Below are 20,282 nucleotides of genomic sequence, written 5' to 3'. Positions count from 1 at the left end.
AGTAGAAGCGGCGCGAGGTTTTTGGGTGATCGGCTGTTTAGTACCGTCCCATGTCTTCTCTACCCTTTTCACTGTAAATAAATCCATTCTTCATTCGTAACAATATGTTGTTAAAACCGGTATCGTTATAAGTGGGTTTGACTGTACATGGCGTTCTATGGGTCATTAAATGTGAGTTGGAAAAGGCCACGTTGTAACCACTTCTGCATTATGAACGGTTACGTTATAAGTGGTCTAAGCTGTATATTTTATTATTATTATTATTATTATTATTATTATTATTATTAGTGTGCATGAAAGTGTCTTTTTATCTCAGAACACAGTGATTGAAATACTTTCTGGGCTGAGGTTAGCATTTAGCTTGTGCATGAAACACTCAATTGTCTTTGGTGCATAAGCACCTCCCAGATGCTTCACCAGAGCGGTAAGGGGGCAATTAAGGAGAGGAGGATGTGGGGATTGAGAAATGTGCCGACGCCATTGCACGGGCTTCACCTGTTCTGTCGTCCCTATGCCCCCCGTTCCACTCGTAACCGGGTTCAGCAGTGGCGCTCCACTCGCGACGGTTTGCGGCGGGGGCGGGGCGCTGACGTCGTAACGTGGCCGCGTTTGTCTGCTGATGGCTGAGCGTGGCTCTTTTACCTCTAAACAGCACTAGGTACAGACATGCTTTCCTCTTATCCGCCCACACTCTGTGACTAGGACTTGAGCTTGCGCAAGGTGCCTTTGCCCGTGCGGTGAGCGCACATTTTGTGCTGACCCTTTCCGGACACCAAGCCAAAGAGCGGTGCCTAGTGCTCACGCGAGGTCATACCACGCTGAGCCAAACTTGCTGAAGGAGATTGCCCGAGCTCTCGCGAGTTGGCCCATTGGTTATCGTGAGGGCAAGTAGCATAGCTACTGGGACTTTTCCTAGCGGTGTGCCCCAGCTTGAGCCTGTGCTCTCGCAGCGACGTGCTATAGCATCCATGTCTGTATTTTCGCCCTTGGTGCGGGACCCCTCTGATTCCCTCACCGCCCCGGGACCGGTTGATTCTGCAGTGTTGGGTGCCGCTGGAGATAACTGCTTTCCGTTAACTCAGGGCGATACTGCATTCTTGTGTGCATCACTCGGGAGCCCTTTGCAGCCTGAGCTCATGCGCAGCGGCATGCTAGAAGCGACGGCTGACGCGGCCCTGTGGCTCGCTAAGCTCGAACCCGTGTGGTCGGTACTCCTGTGAGACCCTAAGACCCCACACAATATGCTGGCATAGAGTTTCAATCCTCACGGAGCACTATGGATATTTTTCTTTGTAAGCATCTCACAAAACACTTTTTGACTGCAGTAAAAGACACTAGCCGGCATCTGCAACCCCATCGGACATCGAAACAGCCAAGGAAATTAACCCATAAGAGTTTAGAAAATGTTTTCTTGGACACGTCAGTTCATAACAAAGAAATAAAAATCATAGTGCAAAAGATGAATGCAAATCACAGGAGAGCTCTACCTTCTTACTAAGTTTTATTGAAAAAATGTTGCACTTTAAATTGGAGCACATGACTAGCACTTGGTATCACGTTGCTGCTATATGACCAAGGTGACCAAGGCAAAACGCATGAAGAACAACGACAACTACGCCTGCACAGACCACCATGATGGAAACGTACAGACTAGCATAACAACAGCAATAAACGGCGATTGAGATTGTGTTGAACAACACCAGGCTTAAAAGTTTCGCCGTAAGGTAAAATGATGCACATGCAGAGAACCATCGAAATTGTAATTAAAAACTCCCAAAGTGGCCAAACAAAGACCTACAGAATTAAATACCTAACCAGATGAAACATGACCTAAAAAGCAAATGCTGCATCAGAAAGCAATAACTATAAAGAAATATTGGACACCAAAATTAGGTAAGGTGAAAGATTGGGCCAGTTGGTTTTGCATTATGAGGACATAGCAGCGCAAACTAAAACATATACAGTGTAGACCGCTTATGACGTAAGTCGCCGGAGTCGCGAATATCCGCACTATAAGCGGTACCGCACTATAACCAAAGCAACTGTTTTCAAAGCCCGCTAATATGTATAACATGTGCACCGAGCCGCCACGCGTATGCGACAGTCGAGGAATGCGGCTAGAACGTTTGCATTCAATTTACAGTCGAATCTCGTTAATTCGAACCAAATCACACGGCGGCGCCTCCGACCGGCATTGCTCCGGCACCGCCATAGAGTAAAAGCTTAGGAGAGATCCCTCAATGGCACGGCAAAGGGCGCACGCGGAGACCGTGGAATGTGAGGAAGGAGGGCGGCAGGGAAGCGGATTTCGCCTCGGCAACTCCGCCGCTTCGGTGGCTCCCCTCGCCCTCCCTCACTTTCAACTGTGTGGGGATGCGCGACTCTCACGCGTCCCCTGATGTTGTTTTCCCCGCATGTCTCCTGTAGTCCGGCTTCTCTGCATGGCTAAGCCCGGCGGTGGTTGCGGCGCGTTGCGAGAGATGGCGCTAGTGTCGCGATGCTAACGCTACCGAACGGCAGGGTCACTTGGGAGAAAAAGGTCGGAGGCGCTCTCTCTTTGGCTGGGGATCGGCGACCAACACGCACGAACGCTTCGCGCGTGCGCCGGCCCGCTTCGCGCGACCGTCGCGCGAGGCTTAGAGCGGGACACCGGTATGGATGAACACGGATCGTTCAAGCGTGCCACCGTTCGCGTGACTGTACACGTGAACGACTAGGCGATGGTGTCATAGCATGGGGCGAACGTATTCGCTCGCTATCGGGTCGCGGTGAGTCGGACTTGCTTGATTTGTCGCGCGCCCGTGTGAATGTTCTATTGGTTGTAATTCGGCTAGTATGTATTAGTGTATGAAAGGTGCAATAAATGCCCGTTTGATTGTTTGCACTACTGTGTTGTTGTTCCTTTGTCCCAAGAGAACATGTGACACGCCACATCTGGCTGCCCAACGTGGGGCTCTTGGGGCATCGGACGATAATTTTGACAGCTTTGCTCGGTTCGAGATGTTTCAACCGAAGCGTAGTCCTAGCGTGGATTTTGATCGCTAGTGTCGGCGGTGTGCTTTCTTGAGCGAGGCGACGGTTGCTGTGGCGTGTTTGAACTTTTCAACATGCTAAGCCTTTTCGCGAGTGTTTTGAAGTACACTCGTCGGTACGAGAGCCACGTGGTCTGCATCCTGGGAGAGCGAGGCCTAGCGCCCGGGGAGCATTGGCCAGCCTGAAGCGAGTGAGTACGGAAGCCTCGTGTGTGGTCCGAATTTCTTATGTAAATAGCTTCTTCTATATCTTTGACTTCGGAAGTCGAGGCTCAGGGAGCCGGGTGGCCGCGGGCCACGGGTGCCGCTACGGGCTGACTGGTATTGCGGCCTGGCACCGGGCGCTCTGACACCGTCTGGGACGGTGGGCGCCGTCAACTCGGACGCTGTGTGCACCGAGCGGAGTAGGACCACCTCACAGAGCTAACGTCTCCTCGCGGCTGCCTGTTCTTGTGCCCATTTTGGGTGTGTTTCTTTTTTTTTTGGATGCCGGTTGTTGTCAAAGTAGCGATGCATTAGGCCTAAGGCTTAACAAAGCCGCCTGTCGCACGTTGAGGGACACAACCTGGTGGACCGTGATGTTGAGGTGTTGCACTTTGCTTCCCTCATTCTAGTTAGCCTCGCACGAATTGAAATTACTCGTTTGACTCAAGAAAGTAAGCTTTGTTCACGTGAACTTAGCATCTGAAATGCCGCCCGGAATTTTGGCTAGCCGAATTGAACATCGTACCACGTGGGTGATGCGTATGCCGAATTCCTCTGCCTTGCACTACTTTGGTGTTTGTCGAGTGCGTTGAGTGTACGCAGCGTGAGCGGAGTCACCCCTGGTTTGCTGTCACCTGCACATCGTCAGCGCTGCTGCCCCGGACTACAATCGAGCTACCCCAGGCTTTGGACATGCCTGTGGTCAATTCGGCACAGCGACTTCGGCGGCCGCCAATGTTCGGCTCGCAACCCTCGGCGGCTGGGAAAAGAGCCGGCAGTCACCAACGGCTACTGCGGCTCTCGTCAGCAGGGCGCGAGCGAAGCTTGCTCGTGCAGACTTCTGCGTCGCCGTTTCCGGAGTCCTGGGCTGGAGTCGTGCCATGGAATCTGCAGACGTGGTGCTGTGACCAATGGACGCCAGCGGTGAACCCCAGAGTCAATGTCGGCTCGCACGTTGTGGATAACGCGTGGACATATCCTCGGCGGCGGCCACTGTCGCATGTACTCACTTTTGTTCGCGACGCGCGCGTTGATAGGCCTTGTGACATGTTTCGCCGGCGTATGTGTAGTGATTTAAGGTTGGGGGGATGGGGGGATGCGCGACTCTCACGCGTCCCCTGATGTTGTTTTCCCCACATGTCTCCTGTAGTCCGGCTTCTCTGCGTGGCTAAGCCCGGCGGTGGTTGCGGCGCGTTGCGAGAGATGGCGCTGGTGTCGCGATGCTAACGCCACCGAACGGCGAGGTCACTTGGGAGAAAAAGATCGGAGGCGCTCGCTCTTTGGCTTGGGATCGGCGACGAACACGCACGGACGCTTCGCGGGTGCGCCGGCCCGCTTCGCGCGACCGTCGCGCGAGGCTAAGAGCAGGACACCGGTATGGACGAACACGGATCGTTCGAGCGCGCCACCGTTCGCGTGACTGTACACGTGAACGACTAGGCGATGGTGTCATAGCATGGGGCGAACGTATTCGCTCGCTATCGGGTCGCGGTGAGTCGGACTTCCTTGATTTGTCGCGCGCCCGTGTGAACGTTCTATTGGTTGTAATTCGGCTAGTATGTATTAGTGTATGAAAGGTGCAATAAATGCCCTTGTGATTGTCTGCACTACTGCGTTGTCGTTCCTTTGTCCCAAGAGTACATGTGTGAGACCCCACAACTGTCACCGTGCGCGCCCGCCGCCAGCTCCCCGAAGTTTCATTTTCTGCCGTTATCGGGAAGCGGGCGTTTGCTGGCGTGGGCAGTTTCGTTGGCCGGCCTGGGACAGCGCCACTGCTTTTCTCCGCGCTGTAGCCGCAGCGTGCAAGGTCAACACGTGACTAGAAAGTAGAGGAAGCATAAAGGAGAAAGAAGGGTTCACTGCCATTTTCTACGCGTGGCTACGGTAGCGTGGCTGAGACGTCGGCACGTACATGCATGTTCCGGCGCAACGCAGAATCAGCAACCTTGCCATTTGAGAGAGGGTGAAATTTCCGCCGCATTTCTTTTTCTTTTTTTTTTGTTTTGTTCGCGCGCGACATTGAGGTGTCTCTCCTAAGCTTTTACTCTATGGCAGTGCCGGAGCAATGCCGGTATGAGGTGCCGCCCCGTGATTTGGTTCGAATTAACGAGATTCGACTGTGAATTGAATGCAAACGCTCTAGCCGCATTCCTCGACTGTCGCATACGCGCGGCGGTTCGGTGCACATGTTTTGCATATGTGCGGGCCTTGAAAATTGTTGCTTTGGTTATAGTGCGGTACCGCTTATAGTGCGGATATTCGCGACTCCGGCGACTTACGTTATAAGCGGTCTACACTGTATATCCGGTCCTGCACTATAAGCGGTTACGTTATAAGTGATCTATACTGTACTTCGCTATATATTTGGGTTCTTGGCTATCCATTGCAGTGGCTGTGGGTGCAAACTGGAGTTCGGGCGTACTCGCGTGGTGACTAGACATAAGGCCGATGTACTTGCACTACCACTGAGGCTGCACGCATGGTGCAGGAATATAATTGTGTTAGTAGGCCTTCTGTTGCATCGTTAGAAAAAGAATTATTCTTTTTAGAAATCACAAGCATGTACATCTAGATGGTTTAGTGGTTTTATTTTCTCCATTGTTTTGTTTTCTGAATTTGCTGTTTCTTTGTTTTCTGTCATGTCATGACCTTTCTTCTCCTCTGTGTATACAAATCCGGCGAATAAACAAAAATCAATAGCTAGAAGTTAGTGCTTGACCACATGTGTCTCTTTCCTTGTGTATATGTTTTAGTTCGCACTGCTATGACCTCATGACCGAAACTAAACAGAAAACAGTTAACTCTGGAATAAAAAGAAGAAAAAGAAAAGGCTTAAAAAGTGAGGTGCTGCGCCAAAAAGACAGGAACATAATACATATTCTTCCAGGATGATCAAGAACTAAACAAGTCACCCTTATATTTTGTAGAAATAGGAGACTGGTTATGGAGTGTATATGTAGGCAAAGTTCAAAGTGTGTCCAAGCGCTCTGGAAAGTTGTGTGTTTTACAAAAGGTGAAAAGTTGAACCTGCTGTCCTGGAAAAACTAATCAGCCATTGAGGCTAAATTTGTTGAAAATGAGGAAAACATCATGGCTGACACGCCTACAAAAGTAAGAAAGATGTGGGTATGGCCTTTGCTAGAAATTCCTTCAGCAAGTACTCTATGTTATGTGTAGAACACATTTTCACGTGTCATAACATGTGTTGCTTGTTAATTACAAGCAACTGAAATTCTTAATGCAACTGCTAAAAAGAAACAACAAAATAGTTCTGAGGTAATTACATGCCAGAACCACGATCTGATAATGAGGCACACCGTAGTGTGGGACTCCAGATCATTTTTGACCACCAGGGGTTTTTAAACATGCACCTAAATCTAAGTAAACGAGCATTTTTGCACTTTGCCCCCATTGAAAAGCTGCGAAACCCACGACTTCCAGCTCTGCAGCTCAATGCGACAGCTACTGGGCTACCACAGTGGGTGCGAAAGAAACAACTTCACTAGAAATTGAGTTGCGACTCTGCAAGATCACACAAGCCAATGTACTTTTTTTTTGTCTTTTTATTATGCACAACGCTGCTGTGTTGAGTGCATCCATCAAGCAGTATTTCAGCATTCACGGTGATATCCTTAAAAAGAAAAGGGGAAGCCCGTCTATTGCAACTTGTGAAAAATACCCCTTTTTGAGAGCAAACGAATGTTTCTGTCAATTTAGCCCTTTGCCTTTCTTCGTAAAATTTAGCACTTTAACGATGCAGAACTTCGTTTTTTGTACAATGTCCTGTATTTTGAAATTATCCTACAAGTATTGAAATATCTTTTTTAGTACCTTGTACTCGGATACTTCTGGAGCAGGGGTATTTAGTATACTGGGGGCCTTATGCCACTACACATCACGTCATCATTTAGTACCAAGTAAACTTTTTGCTAAGTATTTGGTATCTTGGATACTTTCTTTTAGTGTGTTGTACGTGTATGATTCGAGAAGTATTTTCAGTATTTTTAGGCTCATGAGAATTGTTAAGAAAAAGCCATGTAAATGAGACACACATCAGCTGAAACAATTTCCCAACGTGCTCCTTACCGTAATGCTTGCAAAAATAAACACAGCGATGATGACCACAATCGTGAAGTAAGGCTGACATGACGCAGATGAGAATCAGCAGCTGCATTCCCCACACAATATTGCACATTGTCATGTTTGCATTGATGGGTACCTCTTTGTCAACTGATTCAACGTCACGGCTGAACCTGAAAGATATGCAGAAAAGAGAGTGGCACACCGATATTATTTCAAATATTGTGGAGGCACTTTCACGATAACATAAATGAACAGAGAGGCTGTTGCACAAAAGGAAACTGCGGCAGCAAGTGTAAATCATATTAATTAAACAGAAAACACAATGTAGCAAATGTAAGCATGCTACTTAACACCTGAGATTTTTAAATAACCACAGTACGCCTCAATCAGCTTGCAGCAATTCCGTTTCCTGATATTTTGTACGTCTGACAGTGTGCTTGCAAGGCAACTTGAATACACTCCCATTTAAGGAGAACCTGAAAACTGGAAAATGGCGGGCCAGTGTTAGGTTCAAACCTGCAAGTGGCACAATGAGGAAAAGACAGCTGTGCCAGTGCAAAACCGGTCACGTGGCAACCATACCAGGAATATCGAAGCTGCCATTGTTTAGGAATTTTAAGTGCATTCTTTTTTAGTAACTTTAAACAAGACTGACTACTGTTGATGACTCTGCTCACTCGTGCTTTTCAACAGATTCAAAAAGTTATTTTAGTTTGGAAACCAACTAACTAAATTCACAAAGCACTAAAGTGCATGGGCAACCATCAACAATGAGACGATATGCCTTGACCGCTTGAAAGCGTTTAACTGTGTCCTCCGTAATCGCCTCCTTTTAGACTTTGTGGGAGTCTCGTATCTCACAGGAGTACCGACCACCACGGATTTGAGCTTAGTGAGCCACAGGGCCGCGTCAGCCGTCGTCTCGCATACTCTAGTGCACCGCTGCGCACGCGCTCAGACTGCAAATAGGGGCTATCAAACACAGCACTGCTTCGAGTTAGCAGAAACCGTTTATTGTTTCTGGCAGCACTCAACACTGCACAAACGCCCGGTCCCGGGCAGGCGCAGGAATCAAAGGGCTCTCGCGTGTGGAGATGGGTTTACATAAGGCTCACCCTACGAGCGACGGTCAGGAAAGGGCACGATGCTCCTCCACTCTGCAACGCACAAAGGCGCAACGGTAGGCATTCGTCGACTCTCCGAGATGGCGCAGAGCAGGCTCCGGAGTCAGTTCGCATACAGGCAAGGGTTTATTCACCCAACACACAGCACAGTGCAACAGTCACGGTGCTTATGAGCGAAGGCTCACCGCAAGACAGATCAAGTACGCGCGCCCGCTGCGCTAGGGCTAACCGGGTAGCGTTCCACCAAGCGCGATAACGAGGAGTCGAGAGAGCAAAGGTCCCACATAACCAACTCGTTGTGGGCTTGTGAGCATCTGCCGCGGCGAGGAAGCACTCGGTGGAAGAGAGCTCGGGTGGAGAGGGCTCGCCCAGGGCCTGCCGCTCACGAGGCCAATCAGGGCACGTCCCGGTGACGCGCTCGCGCGGCAACTCAATCCCGCGAGGGAGAAACACAGTTTGCGCGGCAAATTAGCTCCGGCGCGCTAGCCGTGTCCGTCATGTTGCTGTTATGGTGGCGGTTACCGGAGATCAAGCTAAGCACAACGCACGAGCTGGGGGATGCGGCGCAGGAAGACACCTCGATCCCCGCACGCGTCAAGGGCGAAAATACAGACAGGGGCAAGAGGATAGCTCCTCGTGGTAAGCCGCTAGGAAAAGTCTCCGCAGCTATGCTGCTTGCCCTTGCGATAACCAATGGGCCCAATCGCGAGAACTTAGGCAATCTTCGTTGGTTTGGCCCTCTGATAAGTGCGGCTCAGTGCAGTACGACCACTAGCGACCACCGCTAGTCCAATGGCTGCTGCTTCACTTTGCTCTAGGAGGTCATGTACGCAGCATTCAATGATTTCAGCTTCTTAGCAAGTCCCGACATAGGTCTGGCACACATGGGAAGCCCTGGTTGCAGCTGCTCGTAGTCCATTGGACTTTGCCCTTTAGGGATGAGGCAGACTGGGACCAACCTGTTGCCAGGCGGAGTGCATGCACCTGTGTCCTGAGCTTGGCGCCTGTCCCCTCGGCCATGTTTTCCCCGTCATTCCGAGCATGCATCTTGGAAGCATTCCAAGCAAGTATTTCAGCATGTATCCAGTAGGGCTTGGGACGTAGTCTTCTCGATCCGCACCTCCAGGAGGGGCCCTTTCCTGCCGCCTGAAGCCGCTACCTGTAGCACAGTCACCTAGGTGCCCGCCGGGATGGCACCTGCCGCCGCCCGTTTCCCGGACACTGTGATTGGAAATGCCCGATTCGGCTGCATTCATAGCAGCAGGGTTGGCCGGTACGCCAACCTGTCGGGCAATCGCGAGCTAGGTGACCCACAGCTCTGCAGCAACGGTAGGTAAATCTCCCGAAGTCACGCTGTTGCTACTCCTGTGACAACGCCGTGAGAGGTGGCCTTATAGTACGAGTGGCCAGCCCATGCAGCTGGTCTCAATGGTAGGATGGCTGTATCGCTGTGGGATGAAAAGGCCCGTAGGATGCCGGCGGCGGCGACTGAAACGGCACGACAGCCGCAGCCATCAACACTCTGGGCTGTGTTCCGGGCAGGCCAGTCCCGTTTACAGCTGACTGGAAGGCGAGGTCCCTCGCCACTTGGTCTGTCGGAGGCAGCGGCGGCTTGTACTGCAACCGCCTCGAAGCACGGCCAATTGCATGAGATTGGCAAGCTGTTCGCCTTCTGTAAAGTCTTGGAGTTGCGGGTGCATTTGCCGCAGCACACGACGAAGCTTTTGCAATCCTGAAACTTCGCTGCTGATCCGGTCATAATAGGTCGCAATCGTGTAAATAAATTCTTTAAAATTTTCTTCTGGGTGCTGCATTTTTGTTTCAAGCGGCGCTTTGTGTCGATGCAAGAGAATTCCACGATGAAGCCAGCAGTAAAATCCTCCCACGATGAAAATGTGGTTGCGAAGTGCCACCACAACTTCGTGCTGCCCTCCAGAGCAGCGGACTCAATGGGGGTAAGCTTTTCTTCGTTGGCGAGATCGGTGACCAACCAAAACATCTCCAGCCAGTCCTGAAACTCCTCAAGAGACTGGATGTCGTTAAGTCTGGTGTATTTTGGGAGCTGACCTCCAGCGAAGCGGCATTGCCAGACAGTTGAACCGCCGCCGCTGCTATCACAAAACCTGCTGGCACTGCATCTGCCACCATCAGTCTTTGTCCACGCATATGCTGCAGGAACTCTTCGGGTACGTTCATAGCCTCCATGTCCATCTCGATCCAAGACGAACCCCCATTTGTTACAAACGACAATAGGCCGACATGTTCGTAGCAAACATTCCCTTTATTACTGCACTCAGCGACTTTTCCCCCACATTTTCCACATGCTGTCTATCATGCACACCACATGCAACACTTCACGCCACTCGCGTCTTGCAACACAGTAGTGCAAACAAACAAAATGGCATTTATTCCACCTTTCATACACTAATGCACGCTAGCCGAATTACTGCCCATAGAACATTCTGATGGGCATGCGACAAATCGAAGAGGTCCAACTTACCGCGACCAGATAGCGAGCGAATATGTTCGCCCCATGCTAGTTACCAACACCAAGTATTTCGCATGTACAGTCACGCCAACGCTAGCGTGTTTGAACGATCCGTGTTCGTCCATTCCGCCGTCGTGTTCCTAAGCCTTCTCGAGACACGCCAAAGAGGAGCAGCCTTTTCCCTTTTGTGCCCAAGTCACCCCGCCGTTAGGTGGCGTTAGCAGCATAACACCCGCGCCATCTCTGGCAATAAGCTGCAACCACACTGACCGGTGCTGCCGTAAAGCCACGCGGCAAAGCCGGATTACAGGAGACAGGAGCCACGTGGGGAAAACAACATCAGGAGTCGCCTGAGAGTCGCGCATCCCCAAAGTTTGGTGTCGTGTATGGACAGTGTGCATCTGTGGGAGGAAATTCTGGTAGTGCCGAGTCAACGCTCTAGTGAAGACCACGTTTAATGCATCCGGTTAAGCTCAGGTGGAGACACCATCTACAGTATAGACCACTTATAACGTAACAGCTTATAGTGCGGGGCAGGATATAGTTCCCATAGCACTCCATGTATACACGTATCGCTTATAGTGCAGTTGCGGGAAACGAAATACCGGGTACAGTGCGGCTGCCTGGGAGTACGGAAGTTAGCGGACACGGCGAACGCTCCCCTCAAACGGGCGCCCCAAGGAGTGCTCGATGAAGAAAGAGAGACGAAGTGAAGGAGAAGGGCACGTGGTGCGAACGAACAGCCAGTGAGGCTGAAACCAGAATCTTGAGTGCGAGTCGTGAAATATCACGGTGCACATAGCGAGCGAGCGCCACAAAACTGCCAACGCCAACCAACGCTCGCTTCACGATAACGGCAGTAAACGAAACTTCAGGGGGCGGGCGGCGCCGGCACGACAAGGCGAAGGGCGCACGCGAAGACCGTGGAATATGAGGGAGGAGGGTGGCAGGGAAGCGGATTTCGCCTCGGCAACTCCGCCGCTTCGGTGGCTCCCCTCGCCCTCCCTCGTAGCTCCCTCACTTTCGACTGTCACCATGCGCGCCCGCAGCCGTGAAGGCGCTGACGCTACAGCCGGCCTGGTGCCAGCTCCCCGAAGTTTCGTTTTCTGCCGCTATAGGGAAACGGGGGTTTGCCGGCGTGGGCAGTTTCGATGCCCGGCCAGGGACAGCGCCGCTGCTTCCCTCTGCACCGTAGCCACAGCGTGCAAGGTCAACACGTGACTAGAAAGTAGACGAAGCATAAAGGAGAAAGAAGGGTTCACTGCCATTTTCTAAGCGTGGCTGAGACGTCGGCACGTACATGCATGTTCCGGAGCAACGCAGAATCGGCGACCTTGCCATTTGAAAGAGGGTGAAATTTCCGCCGCATTTTTCTTTTCTTTCTTTTTTTGGTTTTTGTTATGTTCGCGCGCGAGATTGAGGGGTGTCTCCTAAGCTTTTACTCTATGGTGGTGCCGGAGCAATGCCGGTCGGAGGCGCCGCCACGTGATTTGGTTCGAATTAACGAGATTCGACTGTAAATTGAATGCAAACGACAGCCGCATTCCTCGACTGTCGCATACGCGTGGCGGCTCGGTGCACATGTTTTGCATATGTACGGGCCTTGAAAATGGTTGCTTTGGTTATAGTGCGGTACTGCTTATAGTGTGGATATTCGCGACTCCGGCTACTTACGTTATAAGCGGTCTGCATTGTATACTGAAACGTGGCTTGCCTATGTGAAGTCACAGCTTTGGATTAGCCAAAGATTTCTCTTAAAAAATCTATAAGCCGTCCACTTTGTGGGAATCAGGCAGGCTGCCCTCCTTCCTTCTCTGTCCTTACTTTTCCTTGTCCCTTGTTCAGATTTCTCGCATGAAGTTTCTTTCTTTGTACGTCCTCTGAAGCCGCTTACCTTCTCTTCTTTTATTTTGTTTGATGGTGCTAGCTGATTCTTTTTTAACATTTTCACTTGTTCGCACTAGTCTTTGAATGTCATTGTATATCTAAGCACTTGTCTTTTTTTATTGTTACTGTTATTTTTTTATTTCATCGGTGGATGCTTTCATTGCACTTATTTGCATAAGCATGGGCTTGAGTGCACTTTTGTTGTGTACTTTGGACCTACGTGTTTAATTTATCCTAATGGCTTGTTTCTTGTTTTTTCTATTTTGGAGGCTGGTGATTTTGGGCTTTAGCTGCTAATAGTTAGCTCCGGTGTCGCATAGTAATGGCTGTTGGTTTGTATTTTGTATTTTGATTTAGCCGGCACCGGAGCCACCAGCCTTGCATTGGTAGGGGGCATTTAAGGGGATAGGGATGTGGGGTTTCCAGCGCTCACAATAGATGTGCGACGCTGTTCCGTTGGGTTGTGGTTCTGAGGTCAAGGGGCTTCCCCCATTGGCCGACTTTCTGGCGGGATTCAGGCATTGCTTGTGAGTGCTCTGGGTGTGCATGCGCATGGCGGGGCCTGAGGCAACCATATCCAGGCGTTGGAAGGTGCATACGTGTCTCTCTCTGCCGGCCGCTGCCCAATTAATGCTTAGGCTCATCAGGGTCCCGGCCCCGGCAGGCGTGAGTACTCTTCTGTCGTCTCGACGTCCTGAGGCAGCGCATTCCAATCGTGATCCCATCTGTTCTTTCTTTTTCTGTTTTCTCTGCTGTGGGGGTGCGCGATGGCAGGTGCTGGCCGAACGATAGGTGGCCTCTCTATAGATTTTGTTTTTTGTTCTCTATCGCTGTGCGGCGTTAGCAGCCTCCGGCCACCATTTTACCACATATGATGATGATGATAGCAACTGGATTCATATTTGGTCATGTCTGTTTGTTAACCTTGCAATGTATCGAAACCCAGCTTAATAAATGTTCTTTGTTCTTTCCAGAGAGATTTACCTAGGGTCACCCTTGCTGTGTATGTGCAGTTTCGCCTTCCCCAGGTTGGGATGGCCGGGACGCGCGTGTGTAGTGGTGAATCGGCACACGGAGCGGCCAGAGCAGGCGCAGATGACACACTGTACACAAGGCGGCTTGAGGTGCTCAAACTCACGGTGGCCATTCAGCCCATGCGATTGGAGCGTGCGCGGCGTGAGCGTAGTGTGATACCACAAGGTGAAACGACAACTAGTGCATATTTTCCCGACTATTACCATTCTTGTGTAAAACAAGGCCTTGTTTTTTACATAATATTTGGACTCGTGGTGCAGTCTTTGTTGTTTTACGATGTTCAGTGCCATTTTATGCTTTTTCTTATGAACTTTACTGGATTTTTGCAGCAGTTACTCTCACATGAATATGTGCACCCCTTCAAAGAGCATAGGGCCTTTGATGAGAAAATAAATTGAATAAAAGAAAACACTTACCTGTTGATGATCCTGCCCATTGGTGTGGTGTCAAAAAAAGCGAGTGGTGAACGCATGATGCTGTGTAACAGCTGCTGGTGAAACCAGATGGCTGCCCTTAGTGTGCCAACAACAAATATAATCCAGAAAACAAAGTTGAAGACCACATAAGACACCAGAAAAAGTCCATAGCCGATGAGGTAGAAATGCCTTCGTGACAAATCTGCATCCTGGGACCACTTGCTCAACCACACAGCAGAGCCATACTGCACAAAATTAACACAGGCAATACAGTCATAAACTAATTAATACAAATATCAAGGGCTCCAGTGCAAACCTCCATAGCATGCTAGATGCAGTGCAAATAAACAATCCTTGGCATTTACATTCTGGTTTCAGTTAGTGAGGATGTTAATATGTGCACAGATATTTAGCGACAATGTTTCACCACAAAGTGCTGCTTTCTGGAAATTTCATAGCTTTCTGTGCCAATTAAAAAATATACCCCATTTACTCACACAATGAATGCACTCACATAAATACTATACCCTCAAATTTGTTCTTCCCAAATCAGAATTTTTTTTCCCCCTTGTAATTATCATACCATCAACTTTCGTCCCATGAAGTGCCATGAATGAACGGCCGTGCCCTAGCTTACAGCTTTCCTTGCTCTGGCTGTTGATGACAGCGTATGCCACCAAGAGGCATCTCTCTGCAAAAAAATGAATCCTCTGTTGCACTGCCAGTGCAACAGTCAATCAAAATGACATGCAGACAGTTGTGCAGCTAGAAGCAAGTAAATTGGTAAGCTGAACATTGCTCTATATTTTAAGGGATGCTTTCTTTGCATATCGTTGTGGTGGTGGTGATGGTCATTGTTGGCTGTCTTGTCAAACAAACACTTTCGCTATCGGGGACTTGGTCTTTCACAAGTTTCATGTGACTTGGCACCAGACGTGTTGCCGCATACAGCCAAGCCGTATACAGTAAAACCCCGGTGATACGATCACGGCTGGTACGAATTTCAGTGTGATTTGAATTCGTAATACTCCCCGGCCGAAATACAATGCTCACCATACGAAAAACATTGGCTGTTCCGAATGTGTTGCCATGCTGCTGTGGATCATACAAACGTGTGAGCAACAGCAGCGGCGGCGGCGGCCGAGCCAGCGGTGCGACCAGCATAGACAAGTCGGCATAGCGGGATCTGGGCTGGATCCATAGTCACCAATTCCAACAGTGAGTGAAATCAGCACGATTATCTTTTTTTCTACATTGGTGACGACTGTTCTGTGACAGCATTGTCTGTTGCTTGCTTTTCTGCGTGTCTTGTGCTTTGCTGTGGGCAATGGCCCATAATTCCAGTTATACGGGCAGTTTTAAGTTGTGGGGATCGAGGTGCCTTCCCACGCCTCTTCCCCCAGCTCGCGCGTGGCGCTTAGCTCGATCCCCGGGAACCGCCGCCGTAACGGCAACATGGCGGACACGGCTAGTGCGCCGGACTTACTTTCCCGCGCAAACCGTGCTTCTCCCCCCCGGGATTGGACTTGCCCCGCGAGAACACGTCACCGGGACGCGCCCTGATTGGCCTCCCGCGCGGCGGCCCCCGGGCACCCTCTCCCCCCCGAGCTCTCGCCCGCTGAGCGCTTCATCGCCGCGGGAGAGGCTCAGAGGCTCGCAACGAGGTGGTTACATGAGACCTTTGTTCTCGCGACTCCTCGTTATCGCGCTTGGCGGACCGCTACCCGGTTAGCCCTAGCGCAGCGGGCGCGCGTACTCGATCGGTCTTGCGGCGAGCCTTGGCCCGTAAGCGCCGTGACTGTAGCACTGAGCTGTACCTTGGGTGAATAAACCCGTGTTTGTTGGCGATCTGACTCCAGAGCCTTCTCCGCGCCATGTCGGAGAGTCGACGAACCCTGCCGTAGTGCCTTTGTGCGTTGCGGAGTGGAGGAGCGTCGTGCCCTTTCCTGACCGTCGCTCGTAGGGTAAGCCTTGTGCAAACCCATCTCCACATAAATGGCGCCCAACGTGGTTTCGGCATGGCATCAGAGCAGGCCCCTTCACGGCCCTCGTTCCTGCCTGACCCCCTGGCTGCGGACTTATCGTCCTTCGGAGCGAACGACACCGATAGCACGATGCTTTCGGCCACCGGGAACGATCCCTTCCTTGGAGCGCCCTAGGTGATGTCCACAGCTCGGATGTGTACGCTAGTCCTATATAGCCACGCCAGTTACGGGTTTTATCAACTCTTTGAGACGCGCGGGGAGCAGGTGCCTACTAGCCCCTCCGGCGTGCTGCCTCCGCTCGCTGGCCTTTGTCCCGAGCTCAGTTGTGCCCAACGTGCCGCATCGGAACCACCCCGCTTAGTTGCTCGCGCGAATACGCTCGCCGGCCTCCCTTTGTCCCGAGCGTCGTTCGCTGCGCCATGTGCCGCATCGGAGCCACCCTGCTTAGATACGCGCACGCATACGCTCGCTGGCCCACCTTTGTCCCGAGCGCCTTTCTCGGACGAATACGCCGCGGTGCAGCCTTCCCGCTACGCCGTAGGCGCGAGCTCGCTCGCTGGCCTTCCTTTGTCCCGAGCGCAGTTCGGTGTCCCGTGCGCCGCAGCTGAGCCTCCCTGCCTCGCTGTTGGTGCAAATTGCTCGCTGGCCTCTCCTTGTCCCGAGCACAGCTGGGAAGCAATGTCGAGCGCGAGCCTCCCCGCTCAGCCGACAAAGTCGCCGCGTTTTCCGCCTACCGCTTGTCTCACACGCATCCGAGCGACATTTTCGACGTGCGTGAGTCACCCCGCTCCGCTGTCGATCCGTCTGCCGGTCATGTGAGGCCTCATGCGCCTGTCGGAGCGGCAGCCCAGCTCTTCTCTTTGCCGTTTACTGGCCCCATTGGATCGGTCATGTATTGAGCGGACCACCTGTCCGTTGGTCCTTTTTGCTCTCCGGAAGTTGGCGTTATAGCGTACGTGCTGTTTGCCGTGGAGACGTACAATCCGGCTTAAGCGCTTGTGCGAGCCATCGGGCCGCCTCGCGCGCTGGGCGTTGACATGGCAGTGGTACCTTGTTCTGCGCTACCGGAAAGGGAGTTCAAACGATGTGGCGGACGCCTTGTCGCGAGCCCCCGTTTCGGCGTTTGATCCTTTGGTCCGCCACTCCCGTGAGCATTCGCACCAAGTAGAAGCCGGAGCCTCAGTCTCCAATGGCTCAAAATTAAGGCGCGAACCTCATGCACTTAGTAGAGACCGGAGCCTGTGTCTCCAATGGCTCGAAAGGCGCGACCCCCGACGGCGAAGCGATCCTCTGATTGCCAGCCCCGGGAGAGGACGTTTACCTGGTGGATCCCGTTACCTCATCGGGTATTGTCTTCAGCAGGCAAGAGCTGCTAAAGGCTCAGCAGAGCGATCCATTTTGTAAATAGCAATCGTTGACGGGCTCAAAGAGCCGAGCTCCCAAGAGGAGCGGGGCGGCAAAGCCGCCGGGCGCACCCGGACAGCTGGTATTGCTGTTGGCGCCGAGTGCCACGCAGCTTGTATTGTTGCGGGCACGTGGGATCCGTATCTGCTTAAGCAGAACGACCCGTTTTGTAAATAGAAATCCTTGACAGGCTCCAAGAGCCGAGCTCCCAAGAGGAGTGGGGCGGCAAAGCCGCCGGGCGTACCCGGACAGCTAGTATTGCTGCGGGCACGTTGGATACGTATCTGCTTGACGCCGATGGAGTTCTCCTGCGCTACATCCCATCTGAAGAGGCTCCTCAGGAGTCTTTCAAGGTGGTGATACCCCGCAGTCTAAGGAAAGCCACCCTGAGCTATTTCCACGACTCGCGGGTGGCCGGACATGCGAGTGGCCTTAAGACCTTCCAAAAGTTGGGCCGCTCCGCTACCTGGCCAGGCATGAAGCGTAACACTCTTCACTACGCCCGCTCATGCCGCGTGTGCCAATGTGTGAAGCCTCGCGCGGGCAAACCCCCCGGGCTCATGCAGCCAATCGACAGCCAGCTACCCTGGCAAGTCGCGGCCTGTGACATTATGGGACCCTTTCCCAGAAGCCGGCGAGGCTATGTTTTTCTCCTGGCTGTCACAGATCACTTCACGAAATGGGTTGAACTTTTTCCCCTTCGGAAGTTAACGGCACGCGCAATCTGGGACAAGTTGACCGAGGTCTTTAACCGCTTTGGCTTTCCGGCGGAGCTGATAACGGACAACGCGTCCTACTTCACGGCAAAGATGTTCGTGGATGCGTGTGCTGCCTTTGGCATTTAGCACCGCAAGACAACCACGTATCACCCACAGGCCAACCCGACAGAACGGATTAACCGGAACCTTAAGCCCTTGCTCGCGGCCTTTGCCCAGCAACATAGGGATTGGGATGTCTGTCTTAACGAGATAGGCTTCTCCTTGCGGTCCACGGTGAACCGTTCGACTGGGTACACGCCCGCTTTCCTTAACTTCGGGAGAGAGCTGCCAAACCCCATGCACCGTGTTCTGCGGACCGGCAGCAGGGCGTGCGCCACGAAAGCCGGCCTTTCCGGCTACGCGGCGGAACTGCGCTCACGGATGGACGCGGCCCTTGACCTGGCCCGTTCCAACTTGGCAAAAGCGCGAGCTGGACAAAAAGCCCAGTACGACCGGTCACATAGGGACGTGCACTATGGTGTCGGCGATCTCGTCCTCAGACGCAACCATGTCTTGAGTGACGCCGCCAAAGGCATCTCTGCCTCCCTGTCAGCCAAATGGTTGGGCCCGTACCGAGTGGATACCAAAATGTCCCCTCTGGTATACAAGCTGGCTGACTCCCAAGGGAGACCAGTCGGCGGTCCAGTTCACGTCTCGGACCTCAAACCTTTCGTTGCCCGTAGCAACGACTGGGGAGAGGGGGAGGCGGTCAACGAACCGCAGGCAAACCGTGATATGGCTGGCCCCAGGCCACGCCACCGGTACAACCTACGGAAACACACCTAGGCAGGTTTTCTCCCACCAGCTGGTAGCCGGACTTTATTCCCTACCACGCCGATGAACGGAGAGACACAGCTACGGTACGAAGGCGCACGTTGAAGTGGTGACAGGCCGTTTTGGCCTAATATACCCTCTCGTGCTCACCCGCCTTCTGACGCGCCTAGTCAGCTTTCTCCCACTAGCAGGTAGCTGGACTTCATTCCCTACCATGCCGGTGAATGGAGAAATGTAGCTACGGTGCAAGGGCGCACATCGAAGCGGTGACAGGCCCATGTGGCCTAATATACCCTCTTATGTGTTGCTCAAGCCTCAGCCTGGCGAACGCCCCTTTTTGGGCTGTCAGTCAGGCGGGCAACTTCCTTGGCACGCCGGCTATGCCGGGGGGCGTTCCTGTCCTTCACCTTGTGTCGTCCAGTCTGCTCCCTGCGCCTGGCTCCACTGTGCCACCAGTCTTGCTGACCACGAATCCGGCTGTCCCTGGCCCTACCATGTCAGCCTGTTGCCGATCTCAAGGCCTGCTGCTCCTGGTCCTTCCGCCATGAATGACTCCTGCCTCTGGGGGCCACGAACCCGTGCCAGCCTTGCCTCCGGCTGCCTAGGCTGCCGCTAACTGTGGCTGGTCCCCAATCAGGCGCTGACCTCTGGCCGGGGAGGGTCACTCCGGCTGCCGCTGCTGGCCTGGCTGCCGGTTATCCCGGCCTGCTGTTCCTGCGCAATCCGGGGAGCCCAGTGACTTCTGTGGTGGCTGCTGCGCCAAAATGGCAGCCACGCCTCGCGCGTTCCTGGCTGCTCCAGTCCGGCGGATTTCGAGTGTTGCTGGCTGAACCATGGTGCTGCCCTGCCCCGTCCTTCCTGGGCTGCAGACTCTTCCACCTGGCAGGGGGTCCTTCCAGTGTGCGGAACTTTGGTGGCCAAGGCATACCCCTGGCTTTGTGTCAAGAGAAGCGACGTCTTCACCTTTCGGACTGCTGGGGCCCCTTTCTCCCTGTCGTGGTCATGGGGAAGACGACGACACCCTCTTGGACTTTGCCCCGTTGGCTTAGCCCTCTTTGGCTGAGTCAACCTTGCCACTTGGCCTCGGTCAGC

The 20,282-nt window shown here is 52.5% G+C and overlaps 1 protein-coding gene across 1 annotated transcript in view; it reads right to left on the bottom strand.

Moving 5' to 3' along the window:
* LOC119449376 (multidrug resistance-associated protein 1-like) overlaps nucleotides 1-20,282 on the bottom strand; it is a 190,562-nt gene that overhangs the window by 35,781 nt on the left and 134,499 nt on the right. The window contains 3 exon segments of the mRNA XM_049666741.1: nucleotides 7,323-7,373; nucleotides 7,375-7,489; nucleotides 14,270-14,514. Coding sequence (XP_049522698.1) covers nucleotides 7,323-7,373; nucleotides 7,375-7,489; nucleotides 14,270-14,514 — 411 coding nt within the window.

The sequence above is a fragment of the Dermacentor silvarum genome, chromosome 4, assembly GCF_013339745.2.
Source record: "Dermacentor silvarum isolate Dsil-2018 chromosome 4, BIME_Dsil_1.4, whole genome shotgun sequence".
NCBI classification, from domain to species: Eukaryota; Metazoa; Arthropoda; class Arachnida; order Ixodida; family Ixodidae; genus Dermacentor; species Dermacentor silvarum.
Note: the sequence above shows the minus strand (reverse complement) of the source record. Positions and strands in the feature narration are given on the sequence as shown.